The sequence below is a fragment of the Schistocerca serialis genome, chromosome 5 (genome assembly GCF_023864345.2).
Source record: "Schistocerca serialis cubense isolate TAMUIC-IGC-003099 chromosome 5, iqSchSeri2.2, whole genome shotgun sequence".
NCBI lineage: Eukaryota > Metazoa > Arthropoda > Insecta > Orthoptera > Acrididae > Schistocerca > Schistocerca serialis.
The window spans coordinates 662,144,867-662,168,505 of NC_064642.1; the positions used below are offsets into that span (position 1 = coordinate 662,144,867).

Genomic DNA, 23,639 nt, shown 5'->3' on the forward strand with positions numbered 1-23,639 from the left:
AGATGCGGGCAAACGACGACGGTCGGCTGGTGCAATAAGGAAATGTGACACAGCCAACTAGGCGACACGTTTGCACCGATACAAGGTCGAATCTCGGTGATGACGTAAGTACTATAATTATACTTTTACTGTGTCGCTGAAAACGTAGAGGCCATGTGGTGCTGAGCGCCATTTTGAGTAGTTCACGCTGAACGGTGTGTTCGAGACACATGTGCCTGCATCAGCATTGTATTCTCATGACACAGAAATATGTGTTCTAACAATCTGCCATAAATAACCGTTTTGTTGCTGTTTTTGATCTTATTTTCAATTCGCTAAACAACTGGCATGTGACATTTGTATGAACATCTCGAGTTTTTATACAGACTAGATTTCACTTGAATTTATTAATCAGATTCTCGTTTCGGTTCTTCGTTTTGCATTGGAATAATAAACTTTCATTAACGCTCACATAAATGAAACTGTGAATGTAATAGGGGTAAAATACATGGATAAATTTTTTGTTTACAACTTGTATAGAAAACGGACGGAAGTTATTAGAGGGGAAGGTCATGAAAGGAAATATTGACTGATGGGGGAGCAAGACAGCGCTGCAGCCTATCGCCGATGTTACTCAATCTGTACATCGAGCAAGCAGTAAAGCAAACCAGTCAAAAATGTGGAGAAATAATTAAAGTACAAGGAGAAGAAATAAGAGCTTTGATGTTTGCCGATGCCATGTTAATTGCATCAGAGACAGCAAAAGACTTGGAAGAGGAGTGAAGTGGAATGGACACTGTCTTGAAAGGTTCTGAGCACTATGGGACTTAACATCTGAAGTCATCAGTCCCCTAGAACTTAGAACGAGTTAAACCTAACTAACCAAAGGACATCACACACATTCATGCCCGAGGCAGGATTCGAACCTGCGACCGTACCAGTCGCGCGGTCCCGGACAGAAGCACCTACAACCGCTTGACCAGTGTCTTGAAAGGAGTACATAACATGAACATCAATAAAAACAGAACAAGCAAGGATAGTGGAATGTAGTCAAATTAAATCAGGTGATACTGAGTGAATTAGATTAGAAAAAAAAGACACTTATGGTCTTAAATGTGTTTTGTTATTTTTTCACCAAAACAACTGATTACGGCCGAAGTAGAAATTATATAAAATGTAGACCAGCAAGGGCAAGAAAAGCGATTCTGAAGAAAAACTGCGAACATCGAGTACAGATTTATGTGTTAGGAAGCTTTCTCTGAAAGCATTTGTATGGAGTGATAGGAAACATTCTGAGACGTCAAGGGATTACCAATTTATTATTGGAGGTATGTGTGGGGGATAAAAATTGTAGAGGGGGACCAAGAGATAGATACGGTTAGTGGATTCAGAAGGACATAGGTGGCAGTAGTTATCCGGAGATGAAGAGCCTTACACATGATAAGAGTAGCATGGAGAGTTGCATCAAAGCAGTCTTCGGACTAAAGATCACAACAACTACATATTTAGAGAATGTATGACCCATACCAACACGTAGCCTAACAGTCTCACTTTCCTGTGAAGTATTTTCAATTACCAGAAACTGATTAATTGAAGAGATAATTAGCACTCAAGTTCATAAGCAGCCCCATTTTCCATCGCAGATTTCGTCATAATCATTGTTAGTTTTGGAACTTTGACAGCCTACTTCCCGTACCTTCATTTTTCTGTACAGTACGATGTGTAGCACCAATTACTTAAGTCTCTAATCAATAGTTTAACGGAGCATGGATGTGTGTGATGTTCTTAGGTTAGTTAGGTTTAAGTAGCTCTAAGGCTAGGGGACTGATGACCTCAGATGTTAAGTCCCATAGTACTTAAAGCCATTTCAATAGTTTCACGGAATTTACCCCACTTTTCACTATGGTTCTCATACAAATAAACGAGGCGATCCACATGGCGTGAGTACAATAGTGTCCATGTATTGTTCTAAATTTCTAACCAGCAACATTTTCTAGAAGACGAAATCACATTAGTTATTGTAGTCCATCCAAAACAATAAAATCCGGCTAGCCTATTCTCAAAGCATAATGTAGTTTACGAAATAACAATTAATTCTGACGGCTGTCCTTAAGTAGTCGGACGTCACCCAACATAGTCAGTTCGTGTTTACAAAGCCCATGAGTAAGCCGGGTGCACTCTCAATGTTTGCTCACCCTGCAACCATGCACATTCTGTACATGAAATTACGCGCACCGACATACACAAAACTCAAGATCTTTAATGCTTAAACACTTTCGAGTGGCTTCAGTAACCTAAATTAATGAACGCTGTAGCCGAACTATGTTGTGATTAACAAGTGGCCTGGGAAGTCATTGTCATTCAAACGAGTGATCATTGGACACGGTATTGCTCATAAGGGACTGAGTTAATTGAATCGCAAAACTCTCGCCCAGCACAGTGTCAAGTGCTAGTGGAAAAAAAAACGCAAGTGACTTCTGTGTATAAGAAGGAAGAAACAATGGACCAATATCCTTAACATTGGTTTGTAACATATTTTCAGCTCGAATACAAAAAATTTCATTGAGACCTAGGAGAATATATCCACGAATTGGCACGGTTATAAAAAGCATGGCTCGAGCGAAACTCAGCTGGCCCCTTTCTCACATGATACCCTGCGAACCATAGACGAAGGACGACAGACTGATTCTATAGTCCTAGATTTCCAAAAATCATTTGACACGGAGCGCCATTGCAGGCTGACAATCAAGCTATGTGCATAAAGAAGAGGTTCTCAGATATGTGACTGATTCAAAGACTTCTTAACACGTTATCTTTGAATGTGAGTGTTTATCAGAGACAAGGGTATCGTCAGGAGTGCCTCAGGGAAGTGTGATATAGTAGCCCTTATTCTCTACGGGCGTAAGTGATCTGATGTTAGGGTGAGCAGCAATTCATGGCTGTTTGCTGATGATGCTGTGGTGTACGGGAAGGTGTCGTCGTTGAGTGACTATAGGAAGCTGTGGGATTACTTAGACAGAACTTCTACCCTAATCAGCCAGAAAATTATGACCATCGACCTACTATCGTTATAAACCCGTCCAGACGACAGCAGCGTTAGCTGGTGGTGAATAACTGCTAGTCAGACTCACCCACGGTGCATGTAGTATCAGTGAGTGTGCCGTCCTTGTGTAGAGTGGAGGAGGCTCGCTATCTATCTGAGCTTGAACGACGGCAGCTGTAATGGCCCGGAGGCTCGGCACGAGCATTTCGGAAACTGCGTGACTTGTCTTGTGTTTGAGGGGCGCTGTGGTGAGTGTCTTTAAAATGTAGGGAAACCAAGGTGAAACAAGGACCAGACGTCGTAGCTTTGGGCGGCCACCCCTCGGACCTCGTAAGCTGGGCAGACTGTTAAAATAGCACAGGCGGTGAACTGTAGCGGAACTAACATCAGACTTTAATTCTGGGCAAAATACAAGTGTGTCAGAACACGCAATTCACCGAACACTCCTAACGATGGGCCTTCGCAGCCGACGACCTATGCATGCGCCAAACTACGACATCTTCAACAGCGACTGACATGGGTACATGACCATCGGCACTAGACATTTGTGAAGTGGCGGAGCGTTGTATGGTGTGAGGAATTTTATTTAGATGATCAAATAAATCGTCCAAAGCCTTCCTACCATGGGACGAAACCACAAATGTGTCATCTACAAACCGGTACCAGCGAGAGGGTTTCTTATTTGCTGTGTCCAGAGCCGATTGTTCGAATTTCCCCATATAGAAATCAATGATCGCAGGACCAAATTATTTACCCATTGCTACACCATGAAGTTGCTCATTAAATTCATCGTCCCACTGAAACTGACTAGAAGTAAAGTCTAAAAAGAGCAGTCAAATCTCATGGAAAATTATGCCTTAAGAAAATCATAACATTGTTAACTCGAATCATAGTGAATAAGAACACTATGTCATTGTAAATGAGTTGCAAGATATCTTGCTATTTCACACGTGAGAGAATTGATGGCACTAACTATGGGTCTCAAAGGAAAATCTATTTTATGAATTTTGGGTACACCATACAATCTAGGACATAAAGCTTCACTCTCCATCAAAGCTCTTTTATCTTCTTTTTGAATAGAGATGGATGTCTTAATCGGATTGTTTGTTTTCCTCAGTGCGCTAGCTGTGGGGTCCTTCGTATGTTTTTTGTACTGTCCTGAATGTAAAAAGCTCAAAGTTTTGCTTCGATAATCCTCTGCATCCATCACAACAGAAGCATTCCCTTTATCAGCAGGAAGAACCACTATCTTTTCATCTGCATTTAAGTCTCTGAGAGCCCTCTTCTTGCCTTTTGTTGAGACCATGAATCCGACTATACCTATGAAAGCATTTTAAATTTTTAAATTAAAACGCGGAATGGTAGGTGGATCTACACGCATTGGATATTCCATTTTGCAAATAGTTAGAGAATTCAATGCTCCGACATCCACAGTGTCAATAATGTGCCGGGAATACCACGTTTCAGGCATCATCTCCCACCACGGATAACGCAATGGCCAACGAGAGTAGCAGAGTCTCTGTAGATTTGGCAGTGCTACCAGACAAGCAACACTGCGTGAAATAGTGTCAGAAATCAATGTGGAACATATGAAGAACGTACCGGTAGGACAGTGCGGCGAAGTTTGGCGTTAATGGGCTATGGTTGCACGTCTCCTGGGCTCATGGCCGTATTGGTTGGACTCTAGACGACTGGAAAACCGTGGCCTGGTCAGACGAGTAGCAATTTCAGTTGGTCCGAGATGATGGTAGGAGTCGAGTGTGGAAATGTTTATTTTCGTAAACCTGAAGACCATATCCAGCCATTTATGGACTTCATATTCCTAAACAACAATGGAATTTTAATGAATGACCATGCATCATATCATCCAGCCACAATTCTTCTGGACAATTGGAGCGAATGATTTGGCCACCAAGATGCCCCTACACGAATCCCATCGATCATTATTCGGACGAAATCTAGAGCACAGTTCGTGCACAAAATTCTGCACCGGGAACACTTTTGCAGTTGCGGTCGGCAGTGGAGGCAGTATGGTTCAATATTTCTGAAGGGGCTTCAAACGATTGTTGAGTCCATGCCTTGACGAGTTGTTGCACTTAGCCGGGCAAAAGGACATCTGACACGTTTTTCGAAGGCATCCCATGGTTTTGTCACCTCAGTGTAGATGGGTTTGGCCTCAGGATTTTGCATACATGACATCTTGAAGATATCCAACGAGCTTTGCTGGAACCCTACGTTTCAGTTTCGCAGTTCTTATAGGGCTTCTACATATACATCTACATGGATACTCTGCAACTCAAATTCAAGTACCTGGCAGAGGGTTCATCGAACCACCTTCACAATTCTCTATTATTCCAATCTCGTATGACGCACGGAAAGAATGAACACCTATATCTTTCTGTACTAGCTCTGATTACCCTTATTTTATCGTGGTGATCATTCCTCCCTACGTAGGTCGGCGTGAATAAAATATTTTCGCATTTGGAGGAGAAAATTGGTGATTGGAATTTCGTGAGAAGATTCCGTCGCAATGAAAAACGCCTTTCTTTTAATGATTTCCAGCCCAAATCCTGTATCATTTCTGTGACACCCTCTCCCATATTTCGCGATAATGCAAAACGTGCTGCCATTCTTTGAAATTTTTCGAGGTACTCCGTCAGTCCTATCTGGTAAGGATCCCACACCGCGCAGCAGTATTCTCAAAGAGGACGGACAAGCGTAGTGTAGGCAGTCTCCTTAGTAGGTCTGTAGCATTTTATAAGTGTCCTGCCAATGAAACGCAGTCTTTGGTTAGCCTTCCTTACAACATTTTCTGTGTGTTCCTTCCAATTTAAGTTGTTAGAAATGTAATACCTAGGCACTTATTTAAATTTACGGCTTTTAGATTAGACTGATTTATCGTGTAACCGAAGTTTAACGAGTTCCTTTTAGCACTCATGTAGACGACCTCACACTTTTCGTTATTTAGGTTCAATTGTCACTTTTCGCACCATTCCGGTATTTCTTCTAGGTCGTTTTTCAGTTTGTTTTGATCTTCTGATGACTTAATTAGTCGATAAACGACAGCGTCACCTGCAAACAACCGAAGACGGCTGCTCAGATTTTCACCCAAATCGTTTATATAGATAAGGAACAGCAAAGGGCCTATAACACTACGATGAGGAACGCCAGAAATCTTCTGTTTTACTCGATGACTTTTCTTCAATTAGTACGAACTGTGACCTCTCTGACAGGAATTTACAAATCCAGTCACATAACTGAGTCGATATTTCATAAGCACGCAATTTCACTACGAGCCGCTTGTGTGGTACAGCGCCAAAAGCCTTCCGGAAACCCAGAAATACGGAATCGTTCTAAAATCCCTTGTCAATAGCACTCAGCACTTCATGTGAATAAAGAGCTAGGTGTATTTCACAGGAACGATGTTGGCTGTGGGTCAATACCCCGCTTTCTTCGAGGTAATTCATAATGTTCGAACACAATATATGTTCTAAAATCCTGATGCAATCGACGTTAACGATACGGGCGTGCAATTTAGTGGATTACTCCTACTACCTTTCTTGATTATTGGTGTGACATATGCAACTTTCCAGTCTTTGGGTACCGATCTTTCGTCGAGCGAACGGTTGTATATGATTGTTAAGTATGGAGCTAATGCATCAACATACTCCGAAAGGAACCTAACTGGTATACAGTCTGGACCAGAAGACTTGCTTTTATTAAGTAATTTAAGTTGCTTCAGTACTCCGAGGATATTTACTTACTCATGGTGGCAGCTGTTCTCGATTCGAATTCTGGAATATTTACTACGTCTTCTTTTGTGAAGGCATTTCGGAAGGCTGTGTTTAGTAACTCTGCTTTGGGACCACTGTCTTCTATAGTATCTCCATTGCTATCGCGCAGAGAAGGCACTGATTGTTTCTTGCCGCTAACTTACTTCACATACGACCAAAATCTCTTTGGATTATCTGCCAGGTTTCGAGACAAAGTTTCGTTGAGGAAACTGTTATACGCATCTCGCATAGAAGTCCGAGCTAAATTTCGAGTTCCTGTAAAAGATCGCCAATCTTGGAGTTTTTGCGTCTGTTTAAATTTGGCTTATGTGGTATTAATTCCTCGAGACAGGATACACCGGGCATTAAGAGCTTGTGTAAATGATATCAGAACGTGCACACTAAAACAACATCGTTAGCAAGCCTGTAGCTTGGGAGGCAGTAACCATAATAAACAAATCATATGTAATGTCAGAGGTATTACCCTTCCCTGCCAAGCTGGCCTGTCAGCTGTGACATTTATCGAAGTTGATTTAGCAGCTGTGTGCCAATGACACAATAATCCTTGCATTAAAAACAGTGTGAGGAGTACACTTTATGACCATCTTCTCCAACTATTGTAATATAGTAATGTACTTCGTATTTTAAAATTTAGGAAACAATTATTTATTCTTTTCAATAATTTCTTACACCAGATTCTGTAAATGTTTCGAACTTTTCAGTAAAATCTAACTCAAAAACTTATGTCTTACTAGTGATGCAACATTTCGCACCAACTGTCATATTCACACTTTCAAGTTCATGATTCTTTTTGCACTCGCGTGCGAACAAGCACACACGCGCGCGCACAGACACACACACACACACACACACACACATCAACGATAGTTAACGAAATTTCAATTTTTTTTTTAATTTCGCGCAGTGATTGTAAAGTACACCTTCTCTCTGTGTACACATTACGGGTTTCTTGACCCTACACCAGTACCTATTGAAAAAGGTTGTAGTAAATAAAAGTTAACAACAATTAACGAAATTCTTTTCTTTTTAATTTTTTTCTTTTGTGATGGGCACAAAGTAGAGCTCCTTCTACCCCCTGCTCCTGGTAGTGCTCGTTATGGAAAATGTTTTGGTAATGCTAAGATTAAAAACGTATCGCTTTAGTCTGGAGACGAATTAGCCGAAATGAGTCACGAAAACAAAATGAGAGAGTGGAGAGACATTGCCGGAGCTCTGCGTAAGCTTCCTTGGAACCTCGGGGCCTGCAGGCATGTGTGTCGGTCCCTCTTTGCCTCGGCGCAAACTCGCTGGGAAGAGTCAAGGCAGCCTGAGGGAGGAGGGATGCGCCCGCCGCTAATAAAATTCGCCGCCGCCGTAAAAAGGGCCTCCAGATTGCCTTTTCGGGATTTAAGGCGCCCTCGGCTCCGGCCAGCAGACGGCAATAACATTTTCCCATTACGTTATTAAAAGCAAATAACATTTCCAAGGAAATGTGATATTGTTTCCCGCCGCCTTATTCTCGCTCGGCGCGAGCTGAGGTCAGTTAAGGGTAGAGCGTTCTGTAGTGTGCTGTGTCGCAATTTTTGGGACTTGATTTTGTAACGCTGGTGCTCAGAGGCTTTAATGTGTGGCGTGAGGTCCACTTTTCATATAACGTCGGCAGGAACCGCATAGTATGATTATTTATTTACAATCTTGCCATACTAGAGTCGGTCATCACGTCTCTCATTAGTGATAGTATTGGAAGCATTAAGACTGCATCAGATTAATTACAAATGAGAATTTAATCATATTTAATCAAAAATATATGGACCCATAATAAAGCTCTATTTGTGGAACACTCCCTTGTTTCCAGGTCTTTTCTTTCTTATTGCGATTCTTGGATGATGTGTTTGCTATTATTAAGGTGAAATTAGTTGCAGGACTCAAGCAGACTTTCCCCTCAGTTCTAATAACGAGGCTGTCTTCTCCTGTACCACTGTCTTCTGTTGTATTTCCCTTTACGTACTGAGTTACTGAATTGTTCACAGTAATCCCCTTTCTGTGCAATATTCCACGTCATAACAAATCCTACTGCTGTTGACGTTACTCAGAATTACATTAAATGTATTCGCAATTGCTAATATGGACAACCATCAGCTGTATAACGGAATGACGACAGTGAAAATTTGTGCCGACCGGAACTCGAACGCGGATTTCCCGTCTGTAGCGATCGACCGCATTACCATTTGGCTATCCGCCCACGACTCACGGCTTTAAATTTTCTCTGCTATATGGCACCATTGCCACGGAAGAATATCGTAAATCTAAAACATTAAAGCAGTTTTCGAACATAGTTGAAGCAGTTGGTAGACATTAGCAACAAGATACTACCCGTGAAAGGAATTTACAATGAAAATCTAAAATGATTCGAACCGATAACAGACAGACAAACAGCGAAGCCGTCACAGTCCACACGTAGCATAATAGAGAAGAAATACACTGTGCTGATTCCACATCTACGTCTACACAAATAATCCGTAAGCCACCTAAGGTATGTGGCGGAGAGTACCCTGTACCACTACAAGTCATCTTCTTTCCCTTTCCACTCGCAAATAGAGCGAGGGAAAAACGACAGTCCATATGCCTCCATATGAGCCTAATTTCTCGTACCCTATCTTCATTATCCTTACGCAAAACGTATGTTGGCATGGCAGTAGAATCGTTCTGAAGTAAGCTTCCCATTTGGGTTCCCGAAGTATCTCCGTAACATTTGCGTGTTGTTCGAACCTTCCGGTAACAAAACTAGTTGTCCGCGTCTTAATTGCTTCGACGTCTTCTTTCAGTCCGACGGGGGGCTGACCCCAAACATTGCATCACTATTCAAGAATGCGTCGATCTAATTTCGTACATCCAATCTCCTTTACAGACCAACCACACATTCCTAAGATTCTCCCAGTAATTCGAAGGCGACGATTCGCCTTCCCTCCTACAATCCATGCAAGCTCGTTCTATTTCTTATCGCTTAGGAACGCTACGCCTGGATGTTTAATCGGCCTGACTCTGTCAAGCAGCACTCTACTAATGCCGTGTTCTAACGTTATGAGTTTGTTTCTCCTACTCATCTGCATTAACTTAAATTATTCTATATTTACACCAACTATACCGATCTGACGAAACACTGTGACCACCTGTCTAATAGCCGGTATGTCCAACTTTGGCACGGAAGAAAGCGGCGACGCGTTGTGGCGTGGAAGCAATGAGGCCTTGGTAGGTCGCTGGAGGGAGTTGTCACCACATCCGCATAAACAAGTCTCCTAATCCTCGTAAATTCCGGGGAGGAGGCGATGACCTCTAGCGCCACGTTCAGTCACATCCCAGATGTGTTCGATCGGGTTCAGATCTGGTTGGGCGGCCCAGCACATCAATTGGAACTCACCATCGTGCTTCTCGACCCACTCCATCACGCTTCTGGTCTTATGACATGGCGCATTACCTTGCTGGAAAATACCACTGCCGTCGAGAAACATGATCTATGTGAAGGACTGTACGCAGTCTGCAACCATTGTAAGATACTCCTTGGTCGACAAGGTGTCTTGCACGAACTGGACTAGACCCGTGGGTGCCCACGTGAATGTTCCCCAGCTTGTCTTCTTCCCACACGGGAGGTGTCAAGGATCTGTTCACCTCGGAGGATTCTCGTGCTCCCATTGGCATTTTTTTCGGAAAGTAACACATATCAACATATATTTGCATAAAAACTCCAATCACGATCAACAACAAAAGAAAGGTGTCATTAAAAGTCATTAAAAGTCTTGTCAATAGAGCCGAACCGATATGCACTTCGGAACACCTGGATACTGAAATAAAACATCTGAAGCATGCCTTCGAGAAAAAGGGCTACCCAGGGAACGAGGTAAAGAGAATTTTGCGACCAAGGAACAGAAGACCGAAGAACAAGGATGAACCACAACGCCGGAAACGTACAGTTTCTCTCCCTTTTATTAAAAGCGAAACGGATCAGATCGCTAAATTTTACACAAACATGACATTAGACCTCTGTTTAGACCAACAAAGAAAATAAGTCAAGTACTCAGATCTGAAAAGGATAAACGCCCTCCTCTGTCGATACGTGGTGTATACAAAATTTCGTGTACGTGTGGTAAAGTTTATATTGGAACTACCAACGGGAGCGTCAATACACGGCTAAAAGAGCGCAAAAGTCTTGGCCGACTAGGAAAAATAGAGAAATCAGCAGTAGCAGAGCATGCTCTTCAGTCAGGAAACCACGCAGTCAAGTTTTCTGAAACAGAAATTTTATCTACAGTGTCAGCCATTGAAATTTATAAGCATCAGGATAGTTTTAATAGGAAAGAGGAGGCAATGAAACTTAGTGATACATGGACAGTAGTTCTGCAGAATCGCTGGACAATTTTGTCTTTGACAAGACGACAATCGATGCTCAAGTTTTATCTTTGACAAGGATTATCTCTGCTCATCACGTGTTATTTCGACCACGCCCCCTTTCCTACAGTATATATGTTGCACTCAGGCTTCCGCCCGCATCTCGTGGTCGTGCGGTAGCGTTCTCGCTTCCCACGTCCGGGTTCCCGGGTTCGATTCCCGGCGGGGTCTGGGATTTTCTCTGCCTCGTGATGGCTGGGTGTTGTGTGCTGTCCTTAGGTTAGTTAGGTTTAAGTAGTTCTAAGTTCTAGGGGACTGATGACCATAGATGTTAAGTCCCATAGTGCTCAGAGCCATTTGAACCATTTGAATCAGACTTCCGACCTATCAGTACTCAAGACTCATCAGTGGAGCGCCTGTGAGAATGTCCAGCGCAGTCCTGGAGGAAACGTCAGGAGCAAAAGAGTTTCTTGGACCACGACTTCACATCCAGAAAGGTTTACCAGCAGCTAAACCCCGTCCTTGACATTGTCACGACCTGTACGTAAGAGCATCAAGTCTGGGTTAGAGCTGGGCGCCTCTGATGAATTGAAAACTTATTATTTGCTTTGAAGATGGTTTAACCGAAACTAGAGATCGAAAATCTATATAAAAATATCTTGGACTGGTTCGATGATTGATCATTGTAATTTCATAGCTGATATATGCAATACGAACGTTTGTAAAATCACAGAATCCAGAATTAATGGGCTGGAAATGTGTAGAACACTGTGGTAACAAAAAATATTTAAGAATACAAAGAGTGCCATATGGCCAGATATTTCTGTACCCTCCCCAGCTCCTACAGATATAAGAGTGTTACAACAACATTAGTTTCTGAAGAGTCGACTTGCCTAAGGTCGCAATGAAATTCATTAGCGTATTGAACACGATGTAGAGAAACTATCGCAATGCAAGTGACAGGCACACTGTACACTTGACTTAAAAAGAAGAAAAAGACAGATTTCGTAAGCACAGACTGAAGCACACAAGTACTGTCTGTCGGAGCAGCTATGCAAGCGAGATGGCGAATTGTAGCAAGCAGGGATAGTACGAAGAGCCCAAACGTCGCCCAGGACACGTGGGCAGTGGTAGAATCTTCAACTGTGCCAGTGTTGTGATCGTCAATAGCCGAAAATGCGGGCATGTTTATAATACAGACAACACAGTATTTAATGGGACTAACAGGTCAATAAATACGGTTATTAATTATAAACTTCCATCAAAACAAAAAAGAGGAAAACGACCCACCAAGAAGAAATTATCGGAACCGGACGGTAATCAATAGATGTAATTGTACAGACAAACAGTTTTAGAAAAATTGCATAGTTTATTCAAGAGAAACAGCTTTACAAATTGAGCAAGCCAATATTGGATTGGCCGACCCATGGTCCTTAAGCAAGCAATTATTTTGCTTGGCACTGAGAAAGTTGTTGGATGCCCTCCTGGGGGTTATCGTGCCAAATTCTGTACAATTGACCGTTGTCTCGTCCAAATCCCGAGATGTCTGAGCACCTGTCCGTAATGCTCCAAACGTACTCAATTGGGAAGAGGTCCGGGGGCCTTGCTGGCTAAGGTATGGCTTGCAAGCATGAAAACAAGCCGTAGATAGGCACTTGGTGCAGGGAGTGGCAACTGACCCTTAACATAGACAAATGTAATGTATTGCGAATACATAGAAAGAAGGATCCTTTATTGTATGATTATATGATAGCGGAACAAACACTGGTAGCAGTTACTTCTGTAAAATATCTGGGAGTATGCGTGCGGAACGATTTGAAGTGGAATGATCATATAAAATTAATTGTTGGTAAGGCGGGTACCAGGTTGAGATTCATTGGAAGAGTGCTTAGAAAATGTAGTCCATCAACAAAGGAGGTGGCTTACAAAACACTCGTTCGACCTATACTTGAGTATTGCTCATCAGTGTGGGATCCGTACCAGATCGGTCTGACGGAGGAGATAGAGAAGATCCAAAGAAGAGCGGCGCGTTTCGTCACAGGGTTATTTGGTAACCGTGATAGCGTTACGGAGATGTTTAATAAACTCAAGTGGCAGACTCTGCAAGAGAGGCGCTCTGCATCGCGGTGTAGCTTGCTCGCCAGGTTTCGAGAGGGTGCGTTTCTGGATGAGGTATCGAATATATTGCTTCCCCCTATTTATACCTCCCGAGGAGATCACGAATGCAAAATTAGAGAGATTAGAGCGCGCACGGAGGCTTTCAGACAGTCGTTCTTCCCGCGAACCATACGCGACTGGAACAGGAAAGGGAGGTAATGACAGTGGCACGTAAAGTGCCCTCCGCCACACACCGTTGTGTGGCTTGCGGAGTATCAATGTAGATGTAGATGTAGATTTAGAAACTCTCGCTTTGTGCGGCGGCCATATCTCGCTGACATGCAGGCCTATAATGGCTTGCAATGAAAGGCAACAAAACGGAGCGTAGAATATCGTCGACGTACAACTGTGCTGTAGAGGTACCGCAGATGGCAACCAATAAGGTCCTGCTATGAAAAGAAATGGCACCCCACACCATCACTCCTGGTTGTCGGGTCATATGGCGGGCGACAGTCAGGCTGGAATCCCACTGCTGTCCGGGACGTCTCCAGAAACATCTTCATTGGTCATGGGGGTACAGTTCCAAGCAGGACTCATGTCTGACGACAACTGTGCTCCAGTCAATGATATTTCAGGCCGAAGACGTCTGGAAATGACTGCCTTGGGATACCAGCCTGATTGTCGTCGACCACACTGCTCGACAGCTCGGAATGATGTTCTGAGGTGCTATTTCTTTTCATAGCAAGAACCCTTTGGTTGTCCTTCGCGGCACCCTTACAGGACTGCAGTACGTTGACGATATTCTACGTCCAGGTTTGTTGCCTTCACAGCAAGCAAACGTGGGTTTACATCTTAGCAAGGTAATGCTGGCTCGCACACGGCGAGAGTTTTTGCTGCTTGTCTTTGTGCTTACCAAACGATACCTTGCCCAGCAGGGTGGGCGGATCCAAAGTCAGAACACCAGATCATTATGGGGTGGGTCTTCCAACCAGATCGGGATTTTGACAATCTAACGCTCCAATTTGGACAGAATTTGGTACGCCATCCGTCAGGAGTACATCCAACAGCTCTGTTAGTTAATACCAAGTCCAATAACGGCTTGCATAAGGACCAGAGATCTGTGAAGCTGTTTCTCTTGTACTCTTGAATAATTCATCCAATTCTCATCTCAAATTGTAATCTTTTATTTCTATGTGCATGTACATCGCATTTACCGATTTCTGTCCCATTCCGACAATTCCCTTGTGACGCGCCCTTTCTTGTTTTTTATAAATCTCGATTGAGTTATTCTAGTCAGTATCGTCGCCGATAATACTCCGATAGACGTAATTCTGGAAGGTGTCTGCTGAGTTAGCTCACTAAGCCGTCACCTCTCGCCAGGTTGATTGTAGTGAAAGACACCCTTTACACTTGAATTTTGCCTTACCCAGGTAGCATTTCCAGAAGAATTGGTCGTATTCTGCGAAAACGTGGTGTAAAGTGTGTTTTTCGAGCACCATCTAAGACGAAGGCCTTCTTAGGGACTTTATGTGTTGGCGGTTTACATATGACCGGTGGCCACGGCATCTCACGCAGTTGTAGTCGGTCGTACATTTGTCAGACCATCAGGATCCTGAAGAACCGTCACACACGCTTACAACAGCAGAGCAAATTTGGTGACGCAGAACACTGTGTTGGCCCCACTCATCCTACGGAGAGTAACACAGAGATACTGGCGTGCACTTGTGGCTACCGGGATAAAGCTGTTAAGGAAGCAGTTTCGGTTTAATTAGCAAGTGACCTTACACAGATGGACGTTTTTGCTTACATTCTGCTCACTCTCGTGTCAAAGAACTGAAGGGGCAGAGTTAATGGTGCCTGCTAACCAGTTTGATAATTAATATTCAATGTCTATAAGTCATTGCGTCGGTCACCTTTGGCTTTGTGGTGGCGCCTGTCGTTTACGATATGTGTGTTGTCTTCCTGCTTAAGTCAGACATACAGAGTTTTCAAATTTCCTCTCGATACATTTGTGCCTTGAAACTTGTCGAAATATCAAAAAAGAAGCTGTTGTTAACGACAGCCTGTGCATCCCCCATCAATTGTTTGAACATGCGAGTATGAAACGACAACGCTATGCGTAATCATTCTAACGAGGCCACCACTCTGTTTTCACACTTCTTTCCGTCTTATGTTAAAGTGACTGGAATCTGAGCGATTATAGTTTGGTCACTAGGTGTCTAACTTTGTCTGATCCAGTTCCTCTACTTTCCGTAACAAAGACATCTTGAAGCATCGTTCCCATCTCAGTGTTGCTCCATTATGACGCTGGATGAGGTTTCCGTACCCCCAGTTTCTTCCTCGAAGCATCTTAGGTAATATTTCGTCAATTTTTTGCAGTGATTTTACAACATCCTGCAAATTGTGTCTGTATTTTACAAACCATCTGAATTTCTGAAGTGTTCCAGAGTCTATACTGTATCCAGAGTTCGTCCCCATCAGACAACCACTTCTTGGACGCGAGAGCGAGCAGAAATTTCCATGTCAACGGTTAAAGTACACTGTGTGATCATAAGTATTCGGACATCCACAAAAACATATGTTTCTCATATTAGGTGCATTGTGCTGCCACCTAATGCCAGGTACTCCACATCAGCGACCTCATTAGTCTTTAGATATCGTGAGAGAGCAGAATGAGGCGCTCCGCGGAACTCACGGACTTCGAACGTGGTCAGCTGATTAGGTGTCACTTGTGTCACACGTCTGTACGCGAGATTTCCACACTCCTAAACTTCTCTAGGTCCACTGTTTCCGATGTGATAGTGAAGTGGAAACATGCAGGGACACGTACAGCACAAAAGCGTACAGGCCCACCTCGTCCGTTGATTGACAGAGACCGCCGACAGTTGAAAAGGGTCGTAATGTGTAATAGACAGACATCTATCTATACCATCGCACAGGAATTCCAAACTGCATCAGGATCCACAGCAAGTACTATGCCAGTTAGGTGGGAGGTGAGAAAACTTGGATTTCATAGTCGAGCGGCTGCCCATAAGCCACACAACACGCTGGTAAATGCCATACGACGCATCGTTTGGTGTAAGGAGCGTAAGCATTGGACTATTCAACAGTGGAAAAACTTGTGGAGTGACGAATCACGGTACAAAATGTGGCGATCAGATGGCACGGTGTGTGTATGGCGAATGTACGGTGAACGTCATCTGTCAGCGTGTATAGTGCCAACAGTAAAATTAGTAGGCGGTGGTGTTATGGTGTGGTCGTGATTTTCACGAGGGGGGCTTTCACCCCTTGTTGTTTTGCATGGCACTGTCACAGAAAAGGCCTACATTGATGTTTTAAGCACCTTCTTGCTTCCCATTGCTGAAGAGCAATTCTGAGACGGCGACTGCATCTTTCAACACGATCGAGCACCTGTTCGTAATGCACCGCCTGTGGCGGAGTGGTTACAGGACAATAACATCAAATGGTTCAAATGGCTCTGAGCACTATGGGACTCAACTGCTGAGGTCATTAGTCCCCTTTAACTTAGAACTAGTTAAACCTAACTAACCTAAGGACATCACAAACATCCATGCCCGAGGCAGGATTCGAACCGGCGACCGTAGCGGTCTTGCGGTTCCAGACTGCAGCGCCTTTAACCGCACGGCCACTTCGGCCGGCACAATAACATCCCTGTAATGGACTTGCCTAAACAGAGTCCTGAACTGAATCCTATGGAACACCTTTGGGATGTTTTGGAACGCCGATTACGTGCCAGACCTCACCGACCGACGAGGATGCCTCTCCTCAGTGCAGCACTCCGTAAAGAGTGGGTTGCCATTCCCCAAGAAACCTTCCAGTACCTGATTGAACGTATGCCAGCGACAGTGGAATCTGTCATCAAGGCTAAGGGTGGGCCAACACCGTATTGAATTCCAGCATTACCGAAGGGTGGCGCCACGAAATTGTACGTCATTTTCAACCAGGTGTCCGGATACTTTTGAACACATAGTGTATTCTTGAAGGCAATAAAGTTCATATCCTCTTAATGCCAAGTCCCAGCAATCGATAAGGAATTCTGTGTACGACCTACGTAATTTCAGATAATATCTATTAGATACCAGCTCCATTGTTCTATGATCGATTCGTTCGGTTTATCCTCAGTCAGTCTTTCGAGTCAATATTTGCGTAGAAGAGAAATTGAAGAATGATTCTCACAAGTATTTGAGTATGGGATTAAGAGAACGACAGCTTTCTCCTCATAATTCTATGTTAAATGATGCGAACTTCATACGTACGCATATTACCGTGTTTTCGGAAATGTGGTAAAGGAGGAGGAGGAGATTAGTGTTTAACGTCCCATCGACAACGAGGCCATTAGAGACGGAGCACAAGCTCGGGTTAGGGAAGGATGAGGAAGGAAATCGGCCGTGCCCTTTCAAAGGAACCATCCCGGCATTTCCCTGAAGTGATATAGGGAAATCACGGAAAACCTAAATCAGGATGGCCGGACGCGGGATTGAACCGTCGTCCTTCCGAATGTGAGTCCAGTGTGCTAACCACTGCGCCACCTCGCTCGGTAGTAAAGAAATAAACAGGTATAGATATCATTTTAACAAAATGAAGAAAATGTATCGACGAAGTTGAAGCAGCTTTCGTTGTTCTCGGCCATAGTCTCGTTAATGAGTATTCTCAAGATTAGGGGCAGCCACTGAAACGAAACCGTAATTAGAACTCCACGGACAGCGAAAGAATCTTATTGCCTTCGTGGTGCTTTACAACACGACGCGAGAAGCTTGACTGATTTGCATAGCAGTATACTGAGATTTCTGCACGATACCGAACCAAATCTGTACATTGCCCCAAATAAGCCGAGGCAGTCATCAGCACAAAGGCTTTCTTAGTACGGAGCTGTACTTTACCAGCAAAATTTTATTGGAGGCGGAAAGGCTTTGCTTATCACCAACAGGAACAGACGTACTTTTTAACTGTAGTCATATCGATGGATGTATTCCACATTCTTCATTATTTGTCAAGCATTCGTTTCACTGAGTAAGTCGTCGTTAGCGTGTGCTGAAATGAAATGCTCTAAGCCCAGAGACGTATGAGTAAAGAATGATGTAAACCAATTCGGAGCAATATAAGATCGAAAAATTAGTGACGATGTTAAGAACGGTGGGAATCAAGGTTATAACATACCACCAGCTTCGTTTAACTTATGTGCAGAAGAAGCAATACACAAAATGCAAAAATTGTGAGAACTGGAATAAAACCAGGAAAATGGCATCAATAATGAAGTTTAGCATAAGGTACATCTCTTCTGTTTGGAAAAGAAGAAATCTTTTTAAAGTTGTCTGAATGGAATGAACATACCTGGGTATGTGAGTTAAAGAAACATACCCGAACGAAGGCACGTAAGGATAGTGGAGTGGAAAGAGACTCCTCGTTTGGAACATCAGATTTAAGAATGTTGCTGTTGTAGAAAACCTGGTAGAAATTTTCTATTCAGGAACTAAAACTGCACAAACAGTGTGAAAGGTGTCAGAAGTAAACTGGCGACGGCAAAGAAATATTTCGAGAAAAGAGCTCTGCTTGTATTAAATAGATATGAACTTGAGGATGAACTTAATAAAACGGTAGGCCTATATAAGTAGCACAAAATTAAGTGGAAGTGAGACTGAACAACGAGAAAATCTGAAAGAAAATACGTTGCAAAAGTGCATTATTGCATGTAATTATACGAACAGGACATTGGTCTGATTTCATTACAAAATATAAAACATAATGAAACGAGATAAGGAGTCAACAAAGTGTATTAGTTAGGGCACTTCATAAATATACTCGAAAACCGAGGTTACAAGATTGAACATCAGTATAGATCAGTTGCGATAGAAAATCTGAAACCTATTAATATCTTGCATTAGTAATCGACGCGCATCTATAAGGATAGCGAGGGACACCCAAGGAGTGTCATTTCTGTGAAACTATATCTACGATACCCTGTCTGTATCTATGGTCATAGGTTTGTTGCACCAACTGAATAACTTCACTAAGATGCTGAAAAACTGCCCTGCGAAACACTTCATCTACATCTACATCTACATCTACATGATTACTCTGCAATTCAGATTTAAGTGCTTGGCAGAGCGTTCATCGAACCACAATCATACTATCTCTCTACCATTCCACTCCCGAACAGCGCGCGGGAAAAACGAACACCTAAACCTTTCTGTTCGAGCTCTGATTTCTCTTGTTGACGATCATTCCTGCCTATGTAGGTTGGGCTCAACAAAATATTTTCGCATTCGGAAGAGAAAATTGGTGATTGAAATTTTGTAAATAGATCTCGTCGCGACTAAAAACGTCTTTCCTTTAATGACTTCCATCCCAACTCGCGTATCATATCTGCCACACTCTCTCTCCTATTACGTGATAATAAAAAACGAGCTGCGCTTTTTTGCACCCTTTCGATGTCCTCCGTCAATCCCACCTAGTGAGGATCCCACACCGCGCAGCAATATTCTAACAGAGGACGAACGAGTGTAGTGTAAGCTGTCTCTTAAATGGACTTGTTGCATCTTCTAAGTGTCCTGCCAATGAAAAGCAACCTTTGGCTCGCCTTCCCCACAATATTATCTATGTGGTCTTTCCAACTGAAGTTGTTCGTAATTTTAACACCCAGGTACTTAGTTGAATTGACAGCCTTGAGAATTCTACTATTTATCGAGTAATCGAATTCCAACGGATTTCTTTTGGAACTCATGTGGATCACCTCACACTTTTCGTTATTTAGCGTCAACTGCCACCTGCCACACCATACGGCAATCTTTTCAAAATCGCTTTGCAAACTGATACTGGTCTTCGGATGACCTTACTAGACGGTAAATCACAGCATCATCTGCGAACAACCTAAGAGAACTGCTCAGATTGTCACCCAGATCATTTATGTAGATCAGGAACAGAAGAGGTCCCAGGACGCTTCCCTGTGGAACACCTGATATCACTTCAGTTTTACTCGATGATTTGCCGTCTATTACTACGAACTGCGACCTTCCTGACAGGAAATCACGAATCCAGTCGCACAACTGAGACGATACGCCATAGGACTGCAGCTTGATTAGAAGTCGCTTGTGAGGAACGGTGTCAAAAGCTTTCCGGAAATCTAGAAATACGGAATCAACTTGAGATCCCCTGTCGATAGCGGTAGATGCAAGTTATTTAGTGAAAGCCTTCTTACAAAATTTCAAGAACTAACTTTAACTGATGAACTAAGAAATACACTAGAGCTCCCAAAGTATCGTTGCCGTAGTGATTGCACATCTGAGATTCATTAGCTTAATAAATTACCGCACGTGGTGGCGTATAAACATACCGTGCTCCATACGTGAATGGAACGGAAAGCAGCCCTAATGTCAAAACAGAATAGAATGCACTTCACAGCGGTTTTCAGAGTATGGATGTAGACGTAGAGCATGAACATGCTTACGGATTAAAAAAGAACATAAAGAATACCTACTTGCATAATAGGCGAACCTGATTTTCCAAAACACTTGTAAATAATTTACATCACCCCTTTCTATTGCCTGTGACACAATGCACAATTAAAAAAATGTTCAAATGTGTGTGAAATCTTATGGGGCTTAACTGCTAAGGTCATTAGTCCCTAATCTTACACACTACTTTACCTAAATTATCCTAAGGACAAACACACACACCCATGCCCGAGGGAGGTGTCGAACCTCCGCCAGGACCAGCCTCACAGTCCATGACTGCAGCGCCCCTGACCGCTCGGCTAATCCCGCGCGGCCAATGCATAATAATTGTGGAAAATGTGAACGAATGAAATTTGAAATTGCGGGTGGAAAAATGATGCAAAGTTTGAGCGATGATTTTATGAGACTGATTTCTTTTTTACAAACGTCTGCTTTGAGATTCGATTGCGTGCCGATAAGTAAAAAGGAAATAATAACTGGCTGAGAAAAGAGTAAGAACGAAGTTACAACACACGACCTCTATTGGCGAGGAACTTGACACGGCCTGCGCTGGCGCACGTGTTCCAGGTCCTGTAGTTCCTCTGACGGCCGTCGAGGGTCGCGAAGCGCTGCTGCCTTGCAACGTGACGCCATCCATCGCCGGCGACGACGTATTCCTCGTCCTCTGGTCCAAAGACGCCGACCACATTTACAGGTGAGCTGACGATAGATAGTAAGCGCATAAACAAACACCAAAACGGTTCTGATGCTGCTTGAAAACTTTCTCGTTTGGATATTTAGACAAATAGCTACTCGTTTGTCTTATTATGTGATTTGAACAGTTTTGTGGCAGTTTTCTATTTTTTTCCCTTAGCGCTGTAGTTACCACAAGAAAAGTTATGGCGATATTTTTGCTCACATCTTGCAACTTCCTTGAGAAGCCGCGTTTTTAACAGTTACAGTATGAAATACAGTATTGTCTTTCCACAATGGGTTTTGAAGGCCAACTAATTTTTTTAAATATCCTTTACGAAGTACGCCAAACATACGCTGTAGATAAACATGCTACAAGTCATTTTTACGGTTCTAGGCGGTTCAGTCCGGAACCATGCTGCTGCTTCGGTCGCAGTTTCGACTCCTGCCTCGGGAATGGATGTTTGTGATGTCCTTAGGTTAGTTAGGTTTAAGTAGTTCTAAGTCTAGGGGACTAATGACCTCAGACGTTAAGCCCCATAGCGTTTAGAGCCATTTGAACCATTTGAACAAGTCATTTCTGTTAACTTGTGAGATTCCGAAGAAATTTCTTTCATAACGGTACATATGTTTCTGTATTCGAAAAGCCAACTCTTAACTTGTAGCGAAGATCACTTTCGCTACAGCTCTTAAGAACCATATTCCCTGATTCACTCGAATAAAGTGTGTGGGTCACTCACGATGGCTACTGCTAGGTACTTCAAGCATTTTACCCTTTCTAGTGATTCATTACCAATAACCTAATTGAACCTTTTTGAATCTCTTCGCGCATTTATACTCAGTACGTCACATTTATTGACGTTGAGTGTCAACCACCAGTACCAGCACAAATCGTGATCTTTTTGTGAGTTTTCCTTTATAAAAAATGGAAGAGACAGTAGCAGCTCATCATAAATAGCCAATTTCTCGATGTTTTGACTAAATCATCCGATTTAATAACTACAGTCATATGTTAAGTAGCAGAAACAGACATACAAGACTCCACGTTTTGAAAATAAATAAATAATTGATAGTCTGTCGCCCCTACGCAGAATGAACATGCCTGTGTTGCGGAAGATTCGTTTGTCTTCATAGATACGCCATTAACGCAAAGAAGTTGTAGCTAATACAACACTGTTCGTTGTGCTCAACGGCAGAAATAAGCACAAGTAAAAGTCAATTCTGGTGCCCTCCAGAGAAGTGTAAATATGACGGCTAGTATTCTCAATATAGATGCGCCAATATTATGCATCATTGTCAGCAGTCTGAGTAAGTATTCTCGTTGAGTCATGGAAGTGTAGAATTGCACATATTTCCACCACGCACACTGAAAAACACGTGAAACTAACGACTAGATGCATCTGAGATGTGTTACAAGCGGACGCTGAAAATAACGAGAACTACTAAAAGTTAAAGAATGAGGTGATTCTCCGCAGAATAGGTGTAGAAACGAACATATGGAAAAGATTGACAAGAAGAGGGGACAGGATGACAAGACATGTGTTACGATATCACGGAACAACAACTTCCGTGGTACTAGAGGAAGCTGTGGAGGATAAGAACTGTAGGGGAAGTAAGATGTCGTCATACGTCTAGCAAATAATTCACGGCACTTGGGTTAAGTGCTAAACAGCAGAAATAGAGGATTACCGGGTCAATCAAGTCAGAGCGCTATTTACCCAAAAAAAAAAAAAAAACAAACAAAAAAACGCTGTATCTCGTAATCTGCTCTCAGGAGTTAAGCGAAGTGCAGAACGTCTTCTGCAATTACGAGCAACTTGAATTGGAAAGACCACATAGATAATATTGTGGGGAAGGCGAAACAAAGACTGCGCTTTGTTGGCAGAACACTTAGAAGATGCAACAAAACCACTAAAGAGACAGCCTACATTACACTCGTCCGTCCTCTGCTGGAACATTGCTGCCCGGTGTGGGATCCTTACCAGGTAGATCTGACGGAGGACATCGAAAAAGTGCAATGAAGGGCAGCTCGTTTCGTGTTATCACGCAATAGGGGTGAGTTTGTCGCTGAGATCATACGCGAGTTAGGGCGGCAGTCACTGAATCAAAGGTGGTTTTCTTTGTGGCGAGATCTATTTACGAAATTTCAATCACCAACATTCTCTCCCGAATGCGAAAATATTTTCTTGACACCCACCTACGTAGGGAGAAATGACCATC

General features: G+C 43.0%; 1 protein-coding gene across 1 annotated transcript in view; it reads left to right on the forward strand.

The window, feature by feature from the left end:
- LOC126482162 (nephrin-like) overlaps positions 1 to 23,639 on the forward strand; it is a 180,578-nt gene that overhangs the window by 55,746 nt on the left and 101,193 nt on the right. The window contains exon 3 of the mRNA XM_050106139.1: positions 21,315 to 21,441. Within this exon, the coding sequence (XP_049962096.1) occupies positions 21,315 to 21,441 (127 nt within the window). The remainder of the gene's footprint in view (positions 1 to 21,314; positions 21,442 to 23,639) is intronic.